This window comes from Canis lupus, chromosome 10 (assembly GCF_048164855.1).
Source record: "Canis lupus baileyi chromosome 10, mCanLup2.hap1, whole genome shotgun sequence".
NCBI classification, from domain to species: domain Eukaryota; kingdom Metazoa; phylum Chordata; class Mammalia; order Carnivora; family Canidae; genus Canis; species Canis lupus.
In genome coordinates, this window is record NC_132847.1 from 52,773,656 (window position 1) to 52,800,218 (window position 26,563).

General features: G+C 45.4%; 2 protein-coding genes across 18 annotated transcripts in view; one reads left to right on the forward strand and one right to left on the reverse strand.

Moving 5' to 3' along the window:
- Window positions 1-25,291, reverse strand: part of FAM219A (family with sequence similarity 219 member A) — a 51,571-nt gene extending 26,280 nt beyond the window's left edge. Inside the window, exon 1 of one of the 6 annotated variants that reach the window (XM_072841748.1) lies at window positions 24,823-25,291. In XM_072841748.1, the coding sequence (XP_072697849.1) occupies window positions 24,823-24,882 (60 nt within the window). In that variant the 5' untranslated portion in view covers window positions 24,883-25,291. The remainder of the gene's footprint in view (window positions 1-24,822) is intronic. The other 5 variants (XM_072841751.1, XM_072841749.1, XM_072841747.1 and 2 more) reach the window with 5 other exon arrangements.
- DNAI1 (dynein axonemal intermediate chain 1) overlaps window positions 1-26,563 on the forward strand; it is a 124,618-nt gene that overhangs the window by 38,504 nt on the left and 59,551 nt on the right. The window contains exon 2 of one of the 12 annotated variants that reach the window (XM_072841720.1): window positions 13,269-13,372. The exons of 8 other annotated variants lie outside the window; for them this stretch is intronic. In XM_072841720.1, coding sequence (XP_072697821.1) covers window positions 13,367-13,372 — 6 coding nt within the window. In that variant the 5' untranslated portion in view covers window positions 13,269-13,366. Of the gene's footprint in view, window positions 1-13,268; window positions 13,373-25,436; window positions 25,682-26,563 lie in introns of those variants that run through there. 3 more of the 12 variants (XM_072841713.1, XM_072841717.1, XM_072841718.1) reach the window with 3 other exon arrangements.

The following is a 26,563-nucleotide window of genomic DNA, read 5'->3' on the forward strand; positions in this document are numbered from 1 at the left end:
TGTCCTCCCATATTCCTCACACACCCCTCCTCTGGATAATTTGGGGAATCAGGAAGGAAACCCCTCTGCAATGTTAATCTCTCTTCTGCCTAGGGCCCAGGTGCCTGGCCAGGGTAGGGATGGCAGACTGTGAGCATCGAGACTCATTAGTTTTATTTCTGCTTCTCTTTGCTACACTTGCCCCTATCCACCTTATGTCAGTGCTCTTTTCCTACAAAAAGATATCTTTAAATCAAGTGTACACCCAGTGGCAGGCTCACTGCATAGTGATAACTCATGAAATGTTCCAGCTTCAGGCCCTGAAACCTGCCCAGTGCTTCTCCTTAGTTTCCCTGACTCACACACCAGACTGAAGATAGGAATGCAGGGGTATTAGAGACAAAGGCCCTTTTAATACTCCCTTGTTCCACTAGATTCTTACCCTCCCTCTGAAATCCTACAGTTCTATAGTATCACGTTGGCCAGAGACAGCTCAGATGCTGTTTTGAAAGCTTATTTTACCTTCAGAGTAATGGTGACCTCAACAGAGAGCTCAGTCAGGCTAGATGTGTGTGGAGGAAGGTGAGGCAAGGGCTAGAGGATAAGGAGGAGTCCCTGGATCCATAGGGCTGATCTTGGAGACAGAAGGGGCCAGAGACATGTATAGGAAGGCTATTCAAAATTAAATAAGCAAGGGCCTTAAGGACTTGGGCACCTACGCTTTTCAGACCTGGCAGAGACTGGGCTTCTTGGGAGCTATCCAGGGTCCTGAATTGCCTCCACCTGAAGACATTGGAGCCTCTGGACAAGACCCCCACATTGGAGTTGATGCCAACCTTAAATCCTATTGGCTCCTCTCTGCTCATCCCTGATATCAACTGTCTGCTTGGATCCATCATCTGAAGTACCTCCAGCATAACTCCAATCACTCTCTATGGGTACAACCTGGGCTTCATGCCAGCAGCCTGGCTCCCTGTCCAGATTTTTAACAAGGGGTGATACTGAGATTGAGGATCTTGGTGTATGTGAAAAAGTATCTCTCAGCTCCTTTGGAAGCTCAAAACTAAATGGGCCTGGCTCAGGGACAAGGTGGCTGGTTATAGGGAGGGGAAAGAGGTCTTCATGTGGCATATCCTCAAACAGATCAGTCACTCCTCCCTTCATCTCGTGGCTGTTGCACACACGTGCATGTACACAAACACAGACATACATACACATACATACATGCACATACACACATGCCAGATTTTCTGCTCTGTCACTTCAGAGCCTGTACTGCTACAAAGAAGGTATAGTCTTCTTTGTCTGCACTTGAGGATAATGTATCTGCTTTGTTCTCACAATTACAGAAATTTGGCAAAGAGTACCAAACTTAAAACTTCTACAAATAAAATACTGCTTTTTCTGAATTCAAGAGGAATAGATTGTCACTGTGAAAAGTCCAGATAAGCACAAAAGAAGAAGAAAAAAAATCACCCTTAATCCTACCATCCAGAGCTATATCCCATGTTAACTTCTTGGCACACAGCCTAGGCCCTTGTGTGTGGTGTGTGTGTGTGTGTATGTGTGTGCATGCGCATGCGTGCTACGAGTGTCAGTAAGAGGCAGTACAGTGTAGTGGTTAAAAAGTATGAGTTTATTTTTGTTTAAAGATTTTATTTGTTTACTCATAAGAGACACAGAGAGAGGCAGAGATACAGGCAGAGGGAGAAGCAGGCTCCATGCAGGAAGCCTGATGCAGGACTTGATCCCTGGACCCCAGGATCATGCCCTGAGCCAAGGGCAGACGCTCAACCACTGAGCCACCCAGGCATCCCAAAAGTATGAGTTTAGAGTAAGTTCTACCTCTGCCATTTACTTGTCTGTGTGATTGTGATTAAATTTCTAACCTCGTTGTGTCTGGTTTTCATCTTTTTTTGGTGTGTGTGTGTGAGAGAGAGAGAGAGGTTTAGAGAAATACAGTGTTTAATAGTAAGGCTTAGTTCACTCTAGTACAAGCATAGAGTTGAAGCAGCAGGAATGGGTAGGTGACTCTCATGAAGCCTACATGGTGAAGAAGATGAGGAAGGTGACCATCAAACAGAAGAGCCCCATGGCCTCAGACAGGGCAAAGCACAGAAAGCATAGAAGAACTGCTGCTTGAGAGACAGGTTTCTGGTATAGCCAATGATAAAGCTACCAAACATTACTCCAAAGCCCCTGAACCAGTCACACCAACTGTAGTGGCCCCAGCACCATGGCCTGGGAGACAAAAGTGATCTGGAACTCCCATCTGGCCACAGGGAGTAGGGAGCTCCTGTAGATGGCTATTTAGATGGGATCCCTGGGATCACGATCTGAGCCGAAGGCAGATGCTCAACCACTGAGCCACCCAGATGCCCCAATAAAGAGTAGGTTTATACATACACCCTCATAGAAATCACTCTGTAATACTGCTGGATGCCTAATTTTATTTTATTTATTTATTTAATTTATTCATGAGAGACACACACAGAAAGAGAGGCAGAGACATAGGCAGTGGGAGAAGAAGGCTTCCTGCAAGGAACCCAATGTGGGACTCGATTCTGGACCCAGGGATCACGCTTTGAGCTGAAGGCAGATGCTCAACTGCTGAGCCACCCAGGTGTCCCCGAATGCCTAATTTTAAAACCAGACTATTCTCTATCTCAGAGAAGAGCTGGAGAGGATTAATAAATTCAGTTTACTTCATCTTCTGTCTGGCCTAACTTTCTAGGCCACAGTGATGATAAGTTGGGACTTAGGAAATAAATTGGCCTCCCAGCTCAGGAAGGAAAACAAGCAGTTCTTGATCCAGGGCTTTAGCTTTCAGCCTGAGTTCTGCAGCCAGGAAATGGCAGTGGCTTTTTTTTAGTCAAGGTTCTCTCCTCTTCTTGAACTTTGGGCTCCAGCCTTTGGTATACTTGCTCTGGGCAGCACTTTCTGCTTCTCTGCCCAGGAGTGCCCACTCTCCTCCAGGGGTTCCTTCCCTCTTGGCACCCGAACAAGTCCCTTTGCCTGGTTTGGGCAAGCCTGCTTCCTCACCGTCTATGTCCTAGCCACTTGATTCTTGTGTCTGCCACCCCACCTCTCCATACCTACTCTAACCTTATTCTCTTTGAGGTCAGCACTGGGCTCCTAATTAAAATCCAATGGTCTTTTCTCCAGTGATAGTCCATTATCTTTCAGTATCATTAGACAGTGCTGACCAAATCTTTCTGGAAATTCAATTTTCCTTTGGCTTTTATAAAAATATCCTATCCCTGAGGCACCTAGGTGGCTCAGTGAGTTAAGCTTCTGCCTTCAGTTCAGGTCATGATCCCAGGGTCATGGGATCGAGACCCATATGGATCGAGCTCCCTGCTCAGTGGGGAGTCTGCTTTTCCCTCTTTCTGTCCCTCTCCCTTGCTCATGTCCTCTCTCTCTCAAATAAATAAATAAATAAATAAATAAATAAATAAATAAAATCTTTAAACAAACAAACATCCTATCCCTATCTGTTCTGACTACCCTCCCTACTGTTCTTCCTCTCATACTCTAGACATAGATCCACTCCTTAGTGTGGTCACTGACTCTCTTTCCACATGTTCTTTCTTGGCATAGATACTATAAACTTATTATTTCAAATAATACCTCTCTAGGTTTTGTCCCCAAATCTGTATCTCTAGCTCTGACCTCTTAAGCTCTAGACCCACATTTCCAACTGCCTACTACTTTCACTGATGTCATACCCTTCCCCCAGACTAGGTCTTCCTGTTGAGTATCCTTATCTTGTCAATGGCACAAACCACTTTCCTACTTAAACTCAAAACAGAGAGGGTCATTTAAAAAACTTATTATTTTGAAATGATTTTATATATACAGAAGAGTGATAAAGACAGTGCAGAGAATCTTTGTATACTCTCACTCAGCTTCTCCTAATGTTAGCACCTTAAATAACCATGGTACATTAATCAAATCTACAATGATCAAATCAATACTATTTACTAAACTACTGACTTTATGCAAATTTCTCCATTTTTCCATTAATATCTCTTTTTCTGTTCCATATTGCATTTCATTGAATATATCTCCATGGTCTCCTTAGTTTCTTACTATTTTCTTTCTCTTTCTTTCTTTCTTTCTTTCTTTCTTTCTTTCTTTCTTTCTTTCTTTCTTTCTTTCTTTCTTTCTTTCTTTAAGGTTTTATTTATTTGTTCATGAGAGACACAGAGAGAGAGGCAGAGACACAGGCAGAGGGAGAAGCAGGCTCCCCGCAGGGAACCCGATGTGGGACTGGATCCCAGGGCCCAGGGATCACGACCTAAGCCAAAGGCAGATGCTCAACCACTGAGGCACCCAGGTACCCCCTCCATTATTTATTTTGTTGTCAAATCATTCCAGCTTTGGCCACTGGAACCTTTTTCAAGTTGGCTATCTCCTTTTGATGTGCCTGGGGGGTCATTTGATCTATCTCTTTCTTCCTTATCGTTCTGGCAAGCTAATCATAAGCATACAGTAACATTCCTTTTTCTCCTTTTGTTTCCTTTTTTTTTTTTTTTTTTTTTTTTTACATTAACCAACATCCTGCTTCAGATCTTTATCAGCTTACTTCAGGACTACTGCAGTGGTAACCCACTCATCTCCCCAATCTGTTTCTTTTTCTTCCAACTCATCCTATACATTACTCTTAAATTACTCTTCTGGGGATTAAACATGGCTCTTTGTTCTCTTGGCCCAGCTGTTAGCTCTATATGCAGATGACTTTCAATTTCTATCTCTAGCTCTATCATTTTAAGCCATTATAAAATCTTTATCAGAGGTGCTGGGGTGGCTCGGTCGGTTAAGCATCTGCCTTCAGCTCAGGTCCTGGGATCAAGCCCCATATCTGGCTCCCTGTTCAGTGGGGAGCCTGTTTCTCCCTCTCCCTCTGCCTGCAGCTCCCCCTGCTTATGTTCTTTCTCTCTGTCAAATAAATTAATAAAAATCTTTTTAAAGAATCTTTATTAGTTTCTTTAACTTACAAAAGTAATGTATGTTAAATGGGGGAGAATTAAAACAATACCAAAGTAGTTAAGTCAATGAGTCTCTGACTCTCCTGTGCCTTCTGTCTTCCTCAACTGCCAAACTTCAGTTGTTGTTTTATTAAGATTTTATTTATTTATTTAAGAAAGAGATGGAGAGAGCATGAGTGGGGGGAGGGCCGGTGGAAGAGGGAGAGGGACAAGCAGAAGCAGACTCCAGGCTAAGTGGGGAGCCTGACTTGGGTACTTGGGGCTCGACCCAAGAACCCCAAGATCACCACCCCAGCGGAAGTCAGATGCTCAACCAACTGAGCCACCCAGGTGCCCCCCGTTTTAAGAATGAAGTGGCTTTTCCAGATTGTTCAATGTATCTCCTATCTCCCTATTAAGTTGCTACATCACAGCAGATTTAGAGACATGCCTCTTGAATTAAGAGCTTATAATGCAAGTCAGAAAAGGTTAAGTCCAGAAAAATATAAATCTTTATGTTTGCATTGCAACTTATGCTTTCAAAGCTTTTTCCTTATTATCTCATGAAATCTCTGGCAATCCTGAGATAGAAATAGTATCTTCTTTTAAAATAAAGGCTTTTTTTTTTTTTTTTTTGAAGAGCAGTTTTAGGTTTAGAGCGAGCAAAATTAAGACGAAGGTCCAGAGAGTTCTCATGTACTCCCTGTTCCCACATATACATAGCTTCCCCCATTACCAACATCCTCCACCATGTAGTACATCTGTTACAACTGATGAACCTACATGATACATCATAATTACCTGAAGGCCATAGTTTCCATTAAGGTTCAGTCTTGGTGCTGTACATTCTATGGGCTCAGACAAATGTAAAATGACATATCCATAATTATGGTATCATACAGAGCATTTTCACTGCCCTAGAAATCCAACATCTATTCTTTACCCCAAATTTACAGAGGAAAAAAACCCTGAAACCTTGTAAAGCTAATCAGCTCCCCTCAAGTCCCCTAGCCAGGGCTAGGTCCCTCTGACCCCTTTCCTACTTTACCTCATAAAAACCACAATGAGCAGCAACATTAATGGGAGGAAGGCCAGAAACCAAAGAGAACCACTCAGAATTGTTGACACATCAATGACCATGGTTTTACCTTGGGGAATGTGAGAATAATTTTGTTCCCTTACTTCTCTTTTATGGTGAAAGTGAGGCTATGGGAGAGAGCTCTAAAAAGGAAATAAGAAATAGAAATGTATCTGATTGGTGTGATGGCATTCTGTTTTCAAAGAAATATTTTGCCTCCCCAAAGCTATAGGGCTCTGTAGAACTTGAGAAGGAAGTGAGAAAAACTGAGTCAAGTGTGGCCAGTGCAGTCAAAGTTTGGAGTGCCCAGTAGGAACAAGACTGACCAGATAGGTGGCATCCAGGTATCTGGCAGCATTTCCATAGTCAATTCATGTCACCAACTTGTTGCTGTGCATACTTGATTGAATAAGATGGGAATTTTGAGGTTAAAGCTCTATCTCCTAGGTAGGCATAGATGAATCATATCATCCATATTCCAAATGATATATGAAAATAGTAACTCTTACATTAAATACATTTACCACAATAAAAAGATATATATCTTGAACATTTTTCCATGGTAGATCTTATATTAGATTTATCTCCTCTTCCTTTTAATTTATTTTTATTTATTTATTTATTTATTTATTTATTTATTTATTTATGATAGTCACACAGAGAGAGAGAGAGAGGCAGAGACACAGGCAGAGGGAGAAGCAGGCTCCATGCAGGGAGCCCGACGTGGGATTCAATCCCGGGTCTCCAGGATCGCGCCCTGGGCCAAAGGCAGGCGCCAAACCGCTGCGCCACCCAGGGATCCCTCCTCTTCCTTTTAAAAGGCTGACTAGTGGCACTTGGGTGGCTCCGTTGGTTCTTGGTTTCAGCTGAGGTTATGATCTCAGAGTCTTGAGATAGGGTCCTTCAGGGTCAGGCTCCTCCTTCATCAGGGAGTCTGCCTCTCTCCCTCTCCATCTGCCCTTCCCTCTGCTTGTGCTCTCTCTCCCTCAAATAAATAAATAAATCTTTAAGAAAATAAAAGGCTGCCTATATGTATATTGTGGGATGGTGTATCATGATTTATTTAATCAGTCCTGACTGATGGAAATTCATGTTGTTTCTTTTCTTTTTCTCCCCACCCACTATTACAATGTTACATTTATTACAACTATTTGTTATAATATTGTTACTATTTATTTATTTATAGCTACTATAATATCTTGTAAAAATATTTATACACTTATTTCTTTAGTTTAATAAATTCCTAGAAGTAGAATTGCTGAGGGGGTCAATGTGTATGCACACATTATATTGCCAGCTGTTTTTCCAGAGAGGCTGTGACAATGTATACTCTCAGCAACAGGGTGTGCAAAGTACTCAGGTTTTGAACTCAGAAAAACCTAGATTAGTTCTAAGGACAGTTAATTATAAGACCTTTGGCAAATTACCTTTCTTAACATCCCCTTCCCTTCTAGAGATGTAATATTACCTACTTAATAGGGCCAGTGTTAGAATGAAACGCAATGATGTATGTAAAATGGTTCACAGCATGCCTGGCACATATAACAAATGGTAGTTGAGTTTTGTTCTGTTTTGTTTTATGTTGCTCTCCTCATTTACTTTGTTTCCATCTAGTCTACAGTATTCATCAGTCCCAAGTTCCCTGGCCACTAAAATGGAGCTGAGGATACTAGCTTAAGTTTTTCTAATCAACAGAAAGAGATATTGCTCTCTTACTGAGTCTCAGTTTCCTAGGAAAGCCTTGAAGCTAATTTCCAGAGCTCTATCTTTAGTGGCTAAATCACAAAGAGACAAACTCTCCCCCTCTCAAGGATCTTTCCTAGAATCTTAATCAGGCCATGTTTATTCCCCAGAACACTGTTGATCGGGCCATTTCGACAGCTGGCTTTTCTGTTCTTTAAAATAGGACACTGCATTAAACCCTGGAGGCTACAAGGGGCCTATGGAAAACAGATGGGAGACAGACCCCAGACACATGCACTCTGAGACCTGGGGAGTCCAGGTTGAATTCCCTTCACTGTTTACTTCCACAGTCTGGCCTAAAAGCAGAAGGGCTGGAACTGGATCAGGGCCTCTTAGGGCTTTGAGTTCCAAAAAGTATTGATTTAGGGCTGAAATTAACCAGGACCCAGTGACAGAAAAAGCCCTGTAACAACTCTCCAAACTGCCAAAAGGGGGCAGTGTAGTGTTATGGTTAAGAGCATAGGCTTTTTTTTTTTTTTTTAATAAAATAATTTTTATTGGTGTTCAATTTACCAACATACAGAATAATACCCAGTGCTCATCCCGTCAAGTGTCCCCCTCAGTGCCCGTCACCCACTCACCCCCACCCCCGCCCCCTCCCCTTCCACCACCCCTAGTTCGTTTCCCAGAGTTAGGAGTCTATGTTCTGTCTCCCTTTCTGATATTTCCCACACATTTCTTCTCCCTTCCCTTATATTCCCTTTCACTATTACTTATATTCCCCAAATGAATGAGAACATACACTGTTTGTCCTTCTCCGATTGACTTACTTCACTCAGCATAATACCCTCCAGTTCCTATTACTCAGCCATTAGAAACGACAAATACCCACCATTTGCTTCAACGTGGAAGAGCATAGCCTTTGACTTCACATTGTGGGCTAGGATCAGGGCTTTGATATTAGCTGTGTGACTCGCTTGCCTTCTTTGTAGATTAAGAGTATACTTTCTTACAGTATTAAATGAAAAGTATTAAATGAAATGTGTGTCCAGTGGCAAACACATAGTAAGTGCCCATAGACAGCAGGGCACACATCACAGGGTATATGGGTGAATATGATAGTCACATATGACAAGGGGTAACTAAGTAAAGGAGATAAAAAGATTGAATTCACTCATTCATTCATTCAACATATATCTAGTGAACGTTTACTATGTGTAGGTTACCTTACAAGGCACGGGGGATATAATGGGAAGTAAAAATAGGTATGATCTCTGCCATCATGAAATTTAGCCTTCAAAAGGACCCATATGAATAGAATAGTCATACAAACATATGTGAAATTATAAATGTAAAAAGTGCAATAAGGAAAAGACCACTGATGAAGTCTAGAGTTTGAAGGAAACCCTCTGTGATGAAACTATAGCTGAGCTAAGATCTGAAGGATGAGTAAGAGTCAACCCAAAAATGGTAGAAAGTATAGGGAAAGCATTCCAGGCAGAAGGAACATGTGCAAAGGCACTAAAACAGAATGGAGCCTGGGATATCAGAGACATAGAGGAAAAGCCAGTAAGGTTGACTGTGGTGATAAGAATTAATGTGGTATGAGATGAGCTGGAGAAGAAGGCAGGAGCCAGATCACATAAGGCTTTGCAGGCCATGTTAAGAATTTGAGTCTTGGGATCCCTGGGTGGCGCAGCGGTTTGGCGCCTGCCTTTGGCCCAGGGCGCGATCCTGGAGACCCGGGATCAAATCCCACATCGGGCTCCCGGTGCATGGAGCCTGCTTCTCCCTCTGCCTGTGTCTCTGCCTCTCTCTCTCTCTCTCTCTCTCTGTGACTATCATAAATAAATAAAAATTAAAAAAAAAAAGAATTTGAGTCTTTATAATTAAGAGCAAGGGGGTAGCTGTTGAAATGTCAGGGGCTGTACTGAGCATCCATCCTACTTGGCAATGTTTCCCTCTGATATCTCTTTTCATGGGGGATAAAGGGTTAGGGCTTCACACAATTTCTGCCATGGCCATCCAGGAGAAGGGAGCAAAAAAGTAACCTGCAACAGGTCTCTTCTCAAAACAGAATGAGGCCTTGTGAACCCTCATTGCCCAAGGAAGAACTGGGCATAAAGAGGAATATGAATGAGACATCAGGGTTTGGAGACTCTCATCAGAAATCCTATACTGGTGATAGGCTGTTACTACAGAACCCCTAATGTTTTCTGACTTGCATGGCTGCGTCCTTAGCCAGTCTCCACATCTCAGACTTCCTGCCCCAACAGATTATCCACTGCATTGGAATTAGTGACTAAGGGATTAATAGCTATTAAGATGGGGTGGCAGAGGTACAACAATCCTACAGGCAGGGGTGTGTTCAGCTTTGCAAGCAGCAGCTCTCAATTTCTGTGTGCCTTTCTGGTTAGCCAGCTCACAGCATCCATAGAACACGCAGTGTGTTGATTGGGGGCACATGCGCACAGAGTGTAGTCTCTACAATCTTTCCTTTGTAAGGAGAGAAACTAAGAGTGGAGATCCTGAACAGCACAGGAATGCTAAAGTACCAGAAGGTGATAGCTCTGTTCTGGCTCTCAAGACTCGTTAACTTGGCTGGAAAGAGAAAAGGGCCTAAGACTACTAGAGCTGCCTGCCCCACCCCTCCTCCAACCTCTCCCAACCCACAGCCCAGCTAAACAGGAAATCAGGCCTGGGTCCTTGCCAGGGCCAAGGCTGGGGCAGGAAGCTCAGGAAACAAGTGAGAAAGACCGTCTTCAGCATAGAAGGCTGCTTAGAAATCCCTGGGAAGATAAAATAAATCCAGCCCCTGCTGAATTCCTCCAGAGGAGGAAAACACTAGAGCTGCCTTCACTCTGTAGCATGGTCAAGCATGGCCTAGCAGGATTCAGAGAGCAGACCCAGAAGCTTCATGGGGGAAACTGTATTGTCTCAGTGAGAACACATTCCAAGTAAGGACCCTCTTCTCAGAGAAACAAAGTTCTTCAGTGAAGTGGGCTGAGTACCTCATCTGCAGATATCCTAAGGCCATCCCAGGCTGATAAGGAAATGATGGTATAGGATAAGGGCAGTGGTAGAAAAAGTAGTCCTAAAAGAGGTTATCTGTAATACCTGTTGAGGAGGGAGGGGTGCAGGCAGACAATTGACAGGGGTTCTTTGCTATGCAAGTATACAGGAAAATCCTGATTAAATAATGGACTGAGGCAGACCAGCAATGACTGCTCAAAACATTAGGTGAAAGGCTGAAGGGAATGTGTGTGTTAGAGACATGAGGCTAACTACACCACTAATTAATCTGAATTTCACAAAAGGTAGGACAACCATATGTCCTGTGCCTCTTTCCTAATATGATGCAATAGGAAGTACTCAGCACACCTCAGAAGTGTTCTTCACACAAAAAAAGTCGAATCTGAATCTAATCAGACCTTGAGATATAATGACCAGTTTGCAGAAATACAAGAGACAGAGAGAGGATTATAAATGAAATAATTATTCAAAATAATCCAGTGGGTGGGGTATAGGTGAAACAAGATTAGTCCTGGGTTGATCACTGTTGAAGTTGGGTGAGTACTAGGGAGTTCATTTCACTTTTCCTCTACTTTGTATATGCTTAAAATTATCCATAACAAAACATTTTTAAAATTTGAAGTTCTGCAGACTAGAAACTACCTTCTCTAGTCCTATTACTGGGAGAGTATTAGTAGCAACATGGTCCTTTCCAAATGTTTCTTGAGCCTTGAGAGTTGGCCTATGGGAGTTGAAACAGCAGCAGGATACCCTCTACTAGCATCAGTACTGGGGCTTTCCAGGAAGGCCCCACTCAGCCAAAAGAACTCTACATCAGTCATGACAGGACAGGCAGGAGCAGGAATCCTCTGGTCAATGGAACCCCTTTGGGAATCAGCAGGAGCACAGAGCACTTCCATCTTTAGCTGGTCGCATCATGGCCTTGTAAAGGAGGCCAGGGACTCTTTTCATGATGATGAGAAAAATAAGCCATCTTTTCACCCTCTCCTATAAAAGCTCACTTGGGAACCATCAACAAAAAAAAAATGGAAAATGCCAACCCCTTAATCACATCAATCCTTAGATCAGAAATGATACAGTAATTTGCAGTTCATTTTCATGTACATGATCTTATTTATTTTATAAATAGCCTGAAAGAGTTTAGGAGCTTGGCTAAAGGTAGTAGCGCTAGACAACAAAAGTGGTAGATCTAGAATGTACCTAGCTTTCCTACCATTGTTGTGCACAGCTCCTGCCCTGAAGCCAGTGCCCCTCACTAGCTCACCCAGATCTCCACAGCCCCTCAAGGATACTGAAGCCAATTCCTCTCGTGGGAGTTCCCTGAGACTGCCTCACTGCTGTAGTTCAGTCCCTTGGCAAATAAAGAATCTGAAACATGAGGCTCTATCAAGAAGTTGACAGGGAGCCTGATAGATGGTTCCTGACTGGTTCCCTTTGATGCCACTGGTTTGCTACCTTGACTATCACCTCCCAACTCAGTCTCCTTCCCTGACTCCACATAATTCTCCTCCTCTTCCCCAAACCACTAACCACCACCACCTCCCCATGTCATTACCTCCACTTGGCCTTTCTCTGAGCTTATGATATACTCTGAGCCAGCGCTGAAAGCAGCAGGACAGCCGAGGACAGAGAGGGCTTTCTGGAAGCTGAAATCCTTATGCAACACCTTTGGGATTTGCAAACAGTTCAACAGAGGTCCTTCTCACTAGCTATTGCAATCTATATGCCAATGTAGCTACTGGCTGTCCCACTAGAGGCAGTCCGGTCCCCGGACAGAATAGCTTGTAGCATTTGGCTTTTGTGGTAAGGAGAATGTGAACCCCATGCCTGATACACAAAGAACAAGACATCCAGGCTGGCACTCTCCTCCCTCCAAGAGCTCCAGATATTTTTTCCATCTCCAGGAGGATGTGTGCAAGTCATAGAATGTTGGAAGACTCAGGTAGAAGCTCTTCATCAGGAGAGTCAAATTGCTCGCTAAACATTATACGTCACAACTCTATTAATAGTGCCTCCAGCCTTATAGCAAAGCTGGTAGCACTGTCATCGGTTATACTACCTATGAGAGAGAAGCTGGACCAGCGTTCCTACGTTCTCCTATGTACTTCACTCCAGAAAACTTACCTAATGCTGCAAAGGGAGAGGATGCAGAAGGGTCCATTTGTAAGGGATTTAGACTACCAAATCTGGGAGCCTCCACCTCACTGCGGAACAGTGGCAGCAAGTCACTCCTTGTCAGGGCATTCAAGGTTCTTCTCATTCTGTGGCCTGAGTTCAAACATTACTTTTTTTTTTAAGATTTTATTTTTAAGTAATCTCTACACCCAACGTAGGGCTTGAACTTCTAACACTGAGATCAAGAGTCACATGTTCTACTGTCTTAAGCCAGCCAGGCACCCTCCACAATGATATTTTTTTGAATAATGAATGAGTGCCCCAATCCATGTACTCCCTTGAACCTCCCACAATTCCCACATGTATCTTCTATTCCACTCACTAACTCCCACCTACTCATTTTCCTCTAGGTCTCTACTGGTGCCATCCATAGAATCACCTCCCAACCTTGTCTCCTTTTTTACTCATCTTTGGCAAAACCAGCTACACTCTTCTGTAGTTCTGTTTCATGACAGTAAGTCTCTTCTTTGCCAGACTGTAAGTTCTGGGGGCAGAACTATCTGCCATGGAGTTAAAAAGAGGCATTGGGGTGATGAGACTCACAACATAGCACATCAAAGTGGACCCTCAATTTAGGATATGTATCAAGTTATGTGCTAGAGGTTATAAAGGCTTTGGGGATGGTTGAGAGCTTACAAGAATAGTCAGGGGAGGCTTCCTGAAGAAAGGCAGTTTATATGGTCTTCTGAAGGATACACAGGAATAGGACAGGCAGAGGAGGAGTAGGGAGATAAATGTTTTTTTTTAATTTAATTTTTTTTTTCATGAGAGATACAGAGAGGGAGAGAGAGGCAGAGACACAGGAGGAGGGAGAAGCAGGCTCCATGCAGGGAACCCAACGTGGGACCCAATCCCGGGACTCCAGGATCGCGCCTTGGGCCAAAGGCAGGCGCCAAACCACTGAACCACCCAGGGATCCCCCAGGGAAAGAATTCTTAAGAGGAGAGGAGGCCTTGGGGTGCCTATGGCTCAGTCAGAGCAACATGTGACTCTTGATCTCAGGATCATGAGTTTGAGCCCCATGTTGTGTACAGAGATTACTTAAATAAACATAATGAAAAAAAAAGAGGAGAGGAGGCCTAAAGATACTAATAGACAAGAGAGCATGAGGGTCCTGGTTTTGACTCCTTACTTCATTCCATTCACTTCCCCTCTTGAATAATAGTATCAGCATAGAACATAGGACTTTATTTTTTCTTTTTTTTTTTTTTTTTTTTAAATTTTTATTTATTTATGATAGTCACAGAGAGAGAGAGAGAGAGAGGCAGAGACACAGGCAGAGGGAGAAGCAGGCTCCATGCAGGGAGCCCGACATGGGACTCGATCCCGGGTCTCCAGGATCATGCCCTGGGCTGAAGGCAAGCACTAAATCGCTGAGCCACCTGGGCTGCCCAGAACATAGGACTTTAGACAGCACTGACCTGTCACCTCCAAGATCCTCAACTCCTAGGACCTGAATGCTGCTCAACAGCACATTAGCTCTGCTCATGGCTAAGTCACATAGTAGACTTATATGAAGTTTTCTGTCTACATATGCACTGGCTCTCTGGAGGTCTGCCCTAGCCTACCCAATCACACAGTCTCACCTAGTTTCAAATTCCATATTGCTGAATTCAGTCAGCTACCTCTCTGGGAGTAAGAATCAATTACATACATGTGGCATAGTTTCTAATAAATATGAAACCACCATTTCACTGGCACCAGTGGACCCTTACTTGTATTAGCAGCCAGCCCAGCGCACGATGTGATTCCAGGTTTTTGCCTTGATTCTGCACTGCAAAGGCAAAGGTCTACCTATTTCAGATGTATGTTGAGTTCAATATAGCAATGGGTACAACTATTAAAATATGATCATGAAACCTCAACTGATAATAGAAGTACAATATCAATATTATGGATAGCGGCTGCCCCACAGTAATCTGCACCAGTCAGATCACATGGAAAGGTCAGGTCTAGTTCCAGGGGTGAAATACTCAAAGAATTCATTACAGCAGCCAGGATAACTGGAGATTTGGAAATCAGTCTCTGGGAAAATGGTTAGAAAGAAAATGCAGGGCCTAGTTTGCCTGGGGAAAAAAAAAAGTGCTAAGGCTGTATAGTCCACATCAGGGCCTTTCCTCTCCAGCAACTGCTGGCTTAAGGGTCTCCTCTTGTAGCCTATTCCTTCTCCTTGATCCTTTCGTCAAGGGCTTATAGTTTCATCTGAAGTGTGGCCAGCTACTTATATGGTACTTATGAGGTCTCTTCTTAAATCTGCCTCTTTTTTCTTCTTACTCACTCAGCAGAGTCAAGGTTACTTCCTCTTGCCTGGCCTATTTCCAAAGGATTATTAACTTTATATGAAGTCAATACTTCAAAAATCCATGTTGAATATGAGGATAGGAAAGATCAGTTTTCTCCATTCATTTCTTAAAGAGCCATATCATAAGACTCCAGACCCTCTGTGAAACATATTGCTGAGCTGGCTAACATCTCCAAGATTCTTCCTTTCCTATGTTCTTTGCCTAGGATAACTATGGTGTCTCAGGGCTCAGGGGTGCCGGAATGGCAAACAGAAACAACATTTTCCCTGCTGAAGACCATAGCAGACATGGCAAATCAACCATGTCACTCTTTCTAACTGAACCAGGATTCTTCCTCAGAATCCACCTTAACAATCTAGACAGCCACTACTGATCAATGGACATTGACATAAAGGGTGAAACCTGCTTATCATTCATGCTTTATATAGCCCATGGAATAGGGAGTGTAAAATGATTATGTGGGAATGCCTCCTAATCTGCTGTGACCAGGGGGCACATTTAATGGTACTACAGAGGAAGTGTTGAGGCACCTACCTAATCAGGGAATCATTTTTTCTGCTTAAATCCCAATTGAGATAAGGTTCCCTCTGATGAGAGATTTCTTTCTGATGACTATAATCTTTATATTCTCTCCTATGTAGCAGAACACAAAAGGGCAGAGCACAGCCCAAAGCTACAAAGGAGAAACAGGACTGAGGCTAGCAGCAGCCACACAAAGATTCAAAGTAAAGTACTAAATGGGTAAAGTGTACAGTATGTGAATTATGTCTCAATATCTCAATGAAGCTGTCAAAAAAAAAAAAAAAGTTAATGGTAAAAATACTGGTTTCACCAGACCAACATTTAGTAGAGGGAATTAAAGGGAAGTAAAACCCCTTTAACATTATCATGAGAAAAACTTGACACAGTACAATGGATTTGCTTTTACATCGACCCAAGTTCACTAAGAACTTCCTACTGATAGCAATAAGTCCAGACCCTGACACAAAGCAACAATATCCCATTACAGACTAGCATGGGGCAAAATGGTATGGGTTATAAAACAGGCTCAAAAGAACTGAGAAGACTATAAATCTAGACTGAATCAGAAGAAAGACTAATTTCTTTTTTAAAAAAGATTTTAGGGGACCCCTGGGAGGCTCAGTGGTTTAGCGCCTGCCTTTGGCCCAGGGCGTGATCCTGGAGATCCGGGATTGAGTCCCGCATCAGGCTCCCTGCATGGAGCCTGCTTCTCCCTCTGCCTGTGTCTCTGCCTCTTTCTCTCTCTATGTCTATCATGAATAAATTAAAAAAAAAAGATTTTATTTGTTTGTTTGTTTATGAGAGAGAGAGAGAAAGAGAGAGCAGAGGGAACAGCAGAGAGGAGGGGAAAGAATCCCAAGCAGACTGGATGCTGAGCATGGAGCCCCATGCAGGGCTCAATCATGACCCTGAGATCACGACCTAAACTGAAACCAAAAGTAAGATGCCTTACCTCTCCCAGGTGTCCTGAGACTAATTTCTAAGAGAAAAGCATTCCAAAGAATATTCCGTAAACCACATTGGTTCTATATGATGTTAATAGATGAAACATGAAAAAAGGTTCCACAGTTACACAAGCTTGTGAAACACTGGGTTAAACAAAGCTGGAAAGTCTATATTGCAGGACTACTCAGAGCCTTTAAAACACTATTAAACATTGTGATAGGATAGAGTATGTAGTGTTTCCCAAAGGAATTTGTCTATAGATCCTTTTTATTCCCATAAAGTATCTCAAAGGATCAATGTTTCTAAGAATTATACTATAGGAAATGCTCATCTAAGCCATGCTTGGCTGAGGGCTTCACCAATTCCTTTACAAGGATAAAATTCAGAATTAATATGGGGAACTATAAATCATTTATAACTTGTATATAATTAAGTTTAAGTTAACTACATAGTAAAATATATATGGTTCTCATATGATTTAGATGAAGTTAATTCAACAAATCTTAAATTACCTCTTCTAAATAGTTGGGGTAGACTCTGGTTATGACAGCCAAGAGTCTGGTGGTGAAAACAGGTAAAACTAGATCAGGTACCACAGTAGCTGGACTCACCTCTGCCTGGGTGTGGCCTTTGGCATAGCTACACTCCTCAGGGTTAGAATGGTCAAATACCCTTTCTGGCCATTAGTTCCCTCTTATGCTTACACACACATCATCATCATCATAGAAACTTAAAATTGATCCTCAAGAACCACAACCAGGGATCTCTGGGTGGCGCAGCGGTTTAGCGCCTGCCTTTGGCCCAGGGCGCGATCCTGGAGACCCGGGATCGAATCCCACATCGGGCTCCCGGTGCATGGAGCCTGTTTCTCCCTCTGCCTGTGTCTCTGCCTCTCTCGCTCTCTCTGTGTGACTATCATAAATAAATAAAAATTAAAAAAAAAAAAAAAAAAAGAACCACAACCAACTGATCCTCAATTTGACATCGCTGAATAACAACAGCAACAACAACAACAACAACAACAAATATATATCTCCTTGAACCAGCTCCTAAGAAGATAAGACCTAGATTGAACTCCTACTGGCCCCTGTCTACCAGTCCCCAAGGCCAGACCTTCTGGCCTCCTTTCTAGTGGACTTTCCCACTCCAGAGTCCCTTTCTAGAGCTCAGGAGTTCATTTGGCTGCCCCACAGTGAAGCTTTGGGTCATGTGCCAATTTCTGAACTCCAGCACAGAGCCAGATACAAAGCTAGGCCCAGCTCTGCCTCCTTCCTTCCTTCCTTTCTCTGGCCCAGATGGCCACATTCCCAGTAGAATCTCCTTAGGAAACAATGACTTGAGAGCCTGCTGAGCCACGCCTCTTGCTTCCTTCAGCCAGCATCTCTGGGTATCTACTGTTAACCTGATTCTCCTCTTCCTGTTCCCTTTGGGCCTCCCTGCACCTGTTCTCCCAGGGTCTGCTGGAAGGCATGAAGCAGCTAAGCCCAAGAAGATAAGTCTCCTATATCCTTTCTAGATACAAGGCTCCATCTGCCCTTTCAAGTTGAGAAGAGTCCTTGAGGTGAATCAGATTCAAGTGAAAAAGGCTCTGTTTTCTATTTCTTTTTCTTCTTTTCTTTCTCTCTTTTATGAAAAATTTATTTATTGGGCGCCTGGGTGGCTCAGTGGTTGAATGTCTCCCTTTGGCTCAGGTTGTGATCCTAGGGTCCTGGGATCGAGTCCCACATTGGGCTCCCTGCAGGGAACCTGCTTCTCCCTCTGCCTATGTCTCTGCCTCTCTCTCTGTGTCTCTCATGAATAAATAAATTAAAATCTTTTTTAAAAATTTATTTATTTGAGAGAGAGAGAGAGTGAGAGCATGGGGGCAAGTGGCAGAGGAAGAGGGATTGAGAATCTCAAGCAGACTTCATGCTGAGCATAGAACCTGATGCACAGCTCAATCTCCTGGCCTTGAGATCGTGACCTGAGCCAAAAATCAAAAGTTGGATGCTTAATCTACTGAGCCATCCAGGTGCCCCTGTTTTCCATTTCTTTTCACTCTGAGCAGCAGTCAGTCAAAAGCAGCAGGGGGCTGGAAATGATTCAGCTTGACACCCAACTACCCATGGAAGCCCCTGATTAAAAGGCTGAATTTAGAGCCTTTAAGAAGACAAGTCACCTCTGAGCAATCTCACTCCAGAAGCCTGCTCCCTTGGCACACCTTGCCTGGAAGACAGCAGCCTGGAAACTGCTTCTATACTAAGTGGAGCTTTCCAGGCTGGTATCCATCAGAGAAGAAGGGTTATGTATCCTTTTTCATTCTGACTCTTGCAGGTGAAGCAGTAACTCACACATCTATCCTAAAAGAAATCAATGAGGGGTGCCTGGGTGGCTCAGTCAGTTGAGCATCTAGCTCCTGATTTCAGCTTGGGTTGTAATCTCGGGGTCCTGGGACTGATGTGGGGCTCAGTATGGAGTATGCTTCTGCTCCTCTCTCCACACGCTCTCTTTCTCAAATAAATAAATGAATCAAATCTTTAAAGAAGAAAAAAAAAAAAAAAAGAAAGAAAGAAATCAGTACAAGAGCCCAGCTCAACCAATTAGAGAGAAAATCGTTATAAGCTTAACCAGGATGATGGTAAAAGGCCAGGCCAGAAACTGCAACATAAAAACACTCTCTTAGCCAACAAAGGATTTTATTATTCCTTCATCAAAGTGCTGCTGGGAAACAACAACAACAACAACAACAACAACAAAGCAGCACCACTGGCTCCTTGTTGCCACCAATTCACTTGCATTCATCAAAGCAGGTTTCAGGGGAAAAGTAGTCACTGGTAGGTGAGTACGCTTCTCAGTATCCTATTTGAGGCTGTTGGGGGCCAGTATCACTCTGACAGGACTTTCCAGGACTCCTGAGTCCCTCATAACCCCAAGAATGCGGTTTCAAAAGCAGAGCAAGAAAAAACAGCAGCTTTCTCCCATATAAGCAGTCCCTGAAGCCAAGAAGTACACAAACAGCCCCCCTCAATTTCCTGGGGTCGTGATGGTGCCTCTTGCCTTCCAGATATCCATCCCGGAAACGTGGGAGTCATCCTTGACTCCCTACCTCTCCCCAGACCTCCAAACAGGTACCATATACTGCCTATTCTATTTTATTTGTATCTGTATAAGGATCCCTCTTTTCTTGCTGCTTTAGTATCAGCTTTCATCATCTCTTTCCTGGATTTTTACTGCACCACCTCCATTTTAGTTTTCCACCCTCCAATCTCACCTTTTCCCATCTCTCATCTGCTACTAGAGTGATAGTCCTAAACTCAAATTTGATCGTGCTATTCCCTTAATTAAACCCTTCATGCATTCAATTGTTTCTTCTCCATGCTCTTTGGCTGGCATGCTTGCCCTCACCTCATCTTCTTGATCTGCCAAGCTACTAGTCTTCATCTAAGCACCAGTTCAGCGGCATCTCCTCTGTGAAGCCTTCCCTGGTCACTTGATGAGAGCACTTCCTTTTTCCTTTGGCCCTTCTTGGTCTGGTTCTTACTTCGTGCAGTGCTCATTACCTGCATTACCTCAGTCCATCCTGACTGTGTGTATCCCTGAAGCAAGTAAGATTCTGTGTTATTAAGCCCAGCACAACATCTGGCAGAAAGTCATTTCTTAGTGTTTGTTGACTGAAGAGAGGAGTAGTAATGGAGAAAGGGGAGGCCTGAGCAAACCTGATCTTCACTTTGCAATACTAGAAGAGAGAGAAGGATATGCCTCTTCTCAGAACCTGAGAAATACTACTGGGTCATAAGCCACATGGACCCACTAGGAGAATTTACCCTTAAACTGAAAAGCCATCTAATTACAAGAAGGTGACTTAAGGCTCCCAGACTAAAGAATATATATAGGTCAGTTTTTCACTGTGGGTTCCTGCTATCTTTACAATGTTCTCTCTGCCACTTTCAGGAGCTACTGTGGCCTACTCACTGAATTACTGCCTTGACCATCCCCATCTCCGAGTGTCAACAGGCAAGAGGAGTCTGGGATATCTTTCCAAACTCATGTGGTCAAAGGGGGTCAAACTTCAGCATTCCTCATCTTCTCCCAAGGGCAGTGTCACTATTTCTCAGGAGCACCCTCCACTGATTTTCACTCTCCCCTGACATATATCTAAAAGCTTCCTATAGCTGTTTGAGCCCATCCTTTTCCTGGCCACCTATTAGAGAAATCTCACTTGTCTCTATCCTTAAAGTACCCAGAAATGAGCATATGCTCATGAACTAAACAAATGAGTTAATGGATAATACGGGTTTCAAGGAGGACAGACTAGCATTTCTTTCAGACATACAAAGACCCCATCTGGTGCCGTATTCTTTTTTTTTTTTTTTGGTCTCTTAGGTTCTGAAAACACAAGAGGTAAGATGTTTGCCTGACATAATTAAGTCCTTAAAAGCTCCATTTGTTTTGTTCTTGTTTTTGCAACAAATCTCTTCCTCTCCAATTGCAGCCAAAGAGAAGACATAGACTGTGAGGCTGCACAAACCAGCCGAACAAATAGGGCCAGAAAACCTATTCCTGCTTGCTCACTTACACAATAGCCCAAATTCAACCCAACTGCTCTACAGAGAGCCTTGGACATCTGGGAGCTTCCCTAGATCAGTGAGGTGCATGTGTGGCTGGGACACAGAACTGAGTACAAAGTGTGCCTATCTCTGGCAGTTTCTTCAGGAAAATCTGAGTGCTCAGAAACACTCAGGATTGTCTAGGAGATGAACACAGCAGGAGTGGAGCATGGGGACTATGTCTCCAAGAGGAGTTCTCATTCCTTTCATAAGGAGACAGGAAGAGACCCTGGGGAGCTCTCAGTGATAGGCCCAGGCCTGGTTCAGCTGCTGAGATGCAGCCAGGCCAATTAAATAATTGTGATGGGAAAAGAAGGGAAGCCACTCCTTTCAGGCAAACTCCCACCCCAGACAGAAGGCTCCATGCAGCTGTGGCAACAGCAGCAGCAACAACAGGGCAGGGATCTCTTCCTCTTCCTCCCACTTAGCTGAGAACTAATGCTTAAATTAGCACCTTAGAAACACCCAGATCTGCTGGCTGTGCCTTCTCTCCCAGCTCCTGCCACTCCCTTAGGCCCCCTTTTTAAGCTTGAGGTTCTCTTTCAAGTAAATAAGAAAAAAATAAAAATCTTCTCCCCTAGAACTAGAGCTTTTCAAGTAAAGAATGCCCTCTGGATTCTTTCCAACCACTATAGGCTAGGGAGGGTTCTTTAATGATGGAGTCCCTGTAACAGGCCTCTATTGGTACAGTGTGGGCCAGATGCTGATATCAGCATTGTCTTGTTTCCATTATGGCTAACGGAGACAGCCCCCACTCTGCCCTCAGAGGGGCTCTCACCGAAGGAGTGAGCATGAACAATAAAACTTCTACCAAACTGTATCTGTGTTGCTAACTACTGTGTCCCCAATACCTAGTGTAATATCTGGAACAGAGCAGATACTACATAAATATTTGGTGAATAAATTAGCTAAAACAGTGATATTAGCTCTCTATGATATTCCTGGGAAGACAGGGTGAGGAGCTATTGTTTAAATTTTAAAGAGATAGTCTGTCTTTGTTTGATAAATGAGAAAACTGAGTCCAGAGAAGAGAAGAGACTTCCTAGAGGTCTCAATTAAAAAAAAAAAAAAAGGCAAAAAATGAAATAGGTCACAGTTGAGTCCAAGCCTGGGACCCTAGTTTTTATGGTCTACCCAAATACCTCTAAAGAGCCACTTTGCCCTTCTCTTCTGTGGTATACCACTTTGATTCCTTATGCCTTGAAACAAAGGCTCTTCCAGAAACTCCACCCAAGAGTCTGATGGTCTCAGTAATACACAGAGCATTTAAGGAGTTCTGAGGATCCTCTAAACTTCAATCTGGGAACAGAGGTCAAGAGGTAGAGATCTATAGGGCAACATCTATGCCTCCAAATGGAAGGATGACTGTATTGCCACTTCCAAAAGGCTCTCATTAACCTCAACAAAGTATCCTCCTGCAGCAAAGGGCTCCTTTAGCCTTCAAGGAGAGGGTCTGAAGGCAGGCACAGCTTTTCTGATAAGTGCCTCCTTGCATAAACATTTCTACTCCAGAGTCACACAGACCAGAAGCACCTCAGGAGTCTTTTGGGGTCACTATTCAAACTATCCTTGAGAACTTCAGGTGATAATAAAGGCACCAAGGACAACTAAGAAGGCCTTGTGACACCATTCCTTCCCCCTTTTCCTTGGACAACTACTGCCTACCTTCTTAGGAACCCCAGATGGGAGGCAAGAACCAACTCATTGCTTTCTTCTCCTGACTCACTTGGACCTCTTCCTCCTACTTCATCCACCCTCCCTTTTGATTCTTGATTAGATGGTTAGAACTGGAAGGGCAATCTAGTTTGACAAGCCAGGCTGGAAAGATAATCTAGAAAGGAATGTTCTCTTCAGCCAGCCTAAAGTTCTTCAAGTTCGTGGGACAGACTTCTCACCAGGATTTTCTGGCCCCAAAATATTCCAATGATGGCATCGGGCTAGGAAAAAAGTCCATCAGGATCTCTTTCCCCACTTTAATATTATGGTATACTTTTGTAAATCTGTTTGGGCTTCTAGAACTAAGTAATCACAAAAAGGGGAAAAGGCCACTCATCTCCTGCTATTGTAAATCTCTGTTTGGGCTTCTAGAACTAAGTAATCACAAAAAGGGGAAAAGGCCACTTGTCTCCTGCTAGGTGGTTCCTAATGATTCTGTCTACCATTCCCCCAAAAGGTGTGGCTTAGAGTGGGTGATGGGTCCCTGCCAAGATCTGTCTGGTCTGCTGTAATGGTTAACTACTTGCTCAGGAAGCTACAAAGCACATCTGTTAGCCAGGGGCCCAAGGGCCTAGGAATAGAACCTATTCCTCACCTCTCTGCCTAACATAGAAGGAGGAGCCTTAGGGAGCTCCAGATCTTCAAGCTTTGGAGAGCTCTGTTTAGCTCCAGCAGAGCTCAGAGAATAGGGCATCCACACCTTCAGGGTCCTGGCCTGCCCTGTTTCCTTCCTTCCAGCTCCCGCTCGGGTTCCAAGGAGGAAGGGAGATGGAAAAGTGAACAGAGCTGGGCACTCCCTCCCTTCCCCCTCTCCCTGTACCAGCTGCCTAGGCCTTGGCGGCGCCTCTCGCCCCGCTGCCCACAGCCGAATGAACAAGCCCGTCAGGCAGCCCCCTTGAGCGGTGGCCACCGCGCATGGTCTCCCCACGACTGGCCTCGGTCGCCCGCGTCGCCCTCCCCTTTCCATCCCCTTCGCGCCGGCAACGATGACATCATTCCTCCCAGACTCCGGGACCGCGGACTGGCAGCAGGATGGGCGCCCAGCAAAGACTCAATGCACGTAGGCCGAAGATGCTGGGGGCTCTTCCGAAAGGGTGGGCACAGGCGGTTCCAGAGCGACCCCGCCCCCTCTCCTGTCGGTTCCCGAGCTGTCTCATCCGCGCCCCTGTTTCTCCACCTCCCCGCGGTGCTCTCTCCTCCGCGACTCCGGCTCTAGCAACCCCCTACGCCTAAGACTCCCTGCGCTCTCCTCCGGAGAAGAACAGCATTCAGGGGTCCTGCACCGACCCCCTCGGCCCCAGACCCGCATTCCCATCCGTATCCAGCTAACTGGAGGGATGGCCCCCTTCCTCCTCTGCCAGTCTATTCCCAGTCCCTTTTAGCCTAATTGCTCCTGGCCCCCTCCCCCGCTCTGAGCATCACAGGCCTCTAGGGCTAAGCGGCTCCTCACCTCTCAACGCAGCCCCCAGGGCCTGCCGGCGGCGGGGCCCCAAGAGAGTTCCCTTCCTTTCCCAGTTAAGGGCCTCCCCTAGCAGTGTGCACCATTGTGCCCCAAACGTTCCGACCGACGGTCCTCCCCGAAGCTCCCTTGGCCTGTCTTTGCTGACAGAGCCCTGAGCCTTTACAGGCCCCTTTCTGTCACCCCGCGTATTCTCCCACGGGTTTCTTGTGTTCTCGTCCTGCAAGCCCCCCTCCCCCGGCGATGCGATTTCAAGGCTCGCGTTGCCCCATCCCAAGGCGCCCCCTCCGCAGTCACCAGGGCCTGATTCCCTCCCTCGCCCTCGGGCAGCGCCCCCTCCCGGTCCTGGCCTGCCCGCCGCCCGCCCCCTCACCAGCGGCTGCATCTCCGAGTGCGCGGTGGGCACCTGGAACCGGTCGATCTCCTCCATCATGGTGCCGGCGGGCGAGCGGGCCAGGGGCCGGGCGCGGCCAGGGACGCCGACGGGACCGCGCGGGGCGGCGGCCCCAGGAGTCGGGTGGGCGGTGCAGACTAGGCCGCCCGGGACGAGTCGGGCGGGCAAGTGTCGGGACAGACGGAGGGACGGGCGAGGGGCGGGAGGTTCGCCTGCTGGCTAAGACCGGCGTGGCTCCGTGGGCTCGCCTTAGTGCTACCGCGGCTGTGGCCGGGCCGAGCCGCAGGTCTTGCCTCGCCTCCTCCTCCGCCGCCGCCTCCTGTCAGCAGCTCAGCCACTGCGGTGACTCGGCAACTCCACTTCCGGGTCCGGGACACCGCCTGAACTTGCATTATTCATGAGGAGGCGGTGCCTGGTTGCTCTAGCCCCTCCCACATGCGGGAGTTCTAATGCAAGCTGCCGCGCGCGGGTCGTATTATTCCTGAGGGGGCGGGTCTTGTGGAGCCGGAGGTTCCCCGAGCGCGCAGCCCCGCCTCTCCCTCGAGCCGGGAGGGGGCGTCAGAGGCGCCTGCGCCTTGGCTAACGGTTGGTTGCTGGGCAACCGCGTCAGGGAGGAGCAGATTCTATACTGCAAGGGCGCGGGGACCCACAACGAAGGCTGTCCCCAAAGAACCCCTGCGATTGGGAATTTGAGTGACAAAGAATCCAGATTTCCTGTGCGTGATCGAGGGGACAAACTACTTGTCCTCAGGAAAGAGAGCATTTTGTAGGTGTTCCAAGTGTAGAGGTGTTTCCTGCGTCTATCAAGATGCCCCAGAAACAGCCGCCTCGTAGGCAGGTAACACAAACCCCGACTGCTCTCTCCCAACGACCTCTGCCCTTCTCCACCAATGACCACTGATCATACTTTTATTGATCCTTCATCGTCCTTTCTCTGTTGACCCTTAAACTTCTCTCTCCCTGTGACCCCTGGCCTGTGTTCCCACTGACCTCTAACCCTGTCCTCTCTCCCTCTAATCCTAGCTCCCTCTCCCACACTGCCCCTGACCCACTATTTCCTACTTCCCTTTCACTTGTCCTCCTTTCATCTTTCCATTTCCTCTCTCCACTCATATCGCAAACCCTTCTGACCAACCCGTCTTCCTTAACCCCCACCCTGACTCATGTGTCCCTCATTGCCCTCACATTCTTGTTCCAAAGAAATTCTTTTTCTAGACCTTTGCTGGATTCCCAGTGCTGGGCTAGGTGGGGACACAGGCCTTTGAGAACCCACAGAAGGAGTGCAAGAGAATTGTACAGCAGACAGAACAGATTATGTACAGGAATTTGGCTTAGATTTTCTGTGCTGGGTGACTTTTCAGGAGAGAGAGATCAGGTAAAGAGGAAGAGGAGAGAGACCTTTCTCTCATTCTTGCCCACGCCACTACCTCACACACCTGCACACCCCAAACACTGGCCCCTGACTATTTCTGGAACCTCATATGTCTCTCTCTGCTCTGAGCCCCTGGACCAGTCCTGTGACCCATTCAGCCATGTGAACATTGGGTCTTTGTTGCCACCTGGCCAGATGTCATTCCTTCTCATAGGAAACCCAAGAGTTGGCCCCTTCAACCACCAAGTACAGAGTTCTATTTTCACCCCCAGCATCACTCTTGATAGAAGGTGAGGTAAGACCTGGCTTCTCAAGGATCCCTCTGTGGTTGCCACTCAGTCCTTTAAA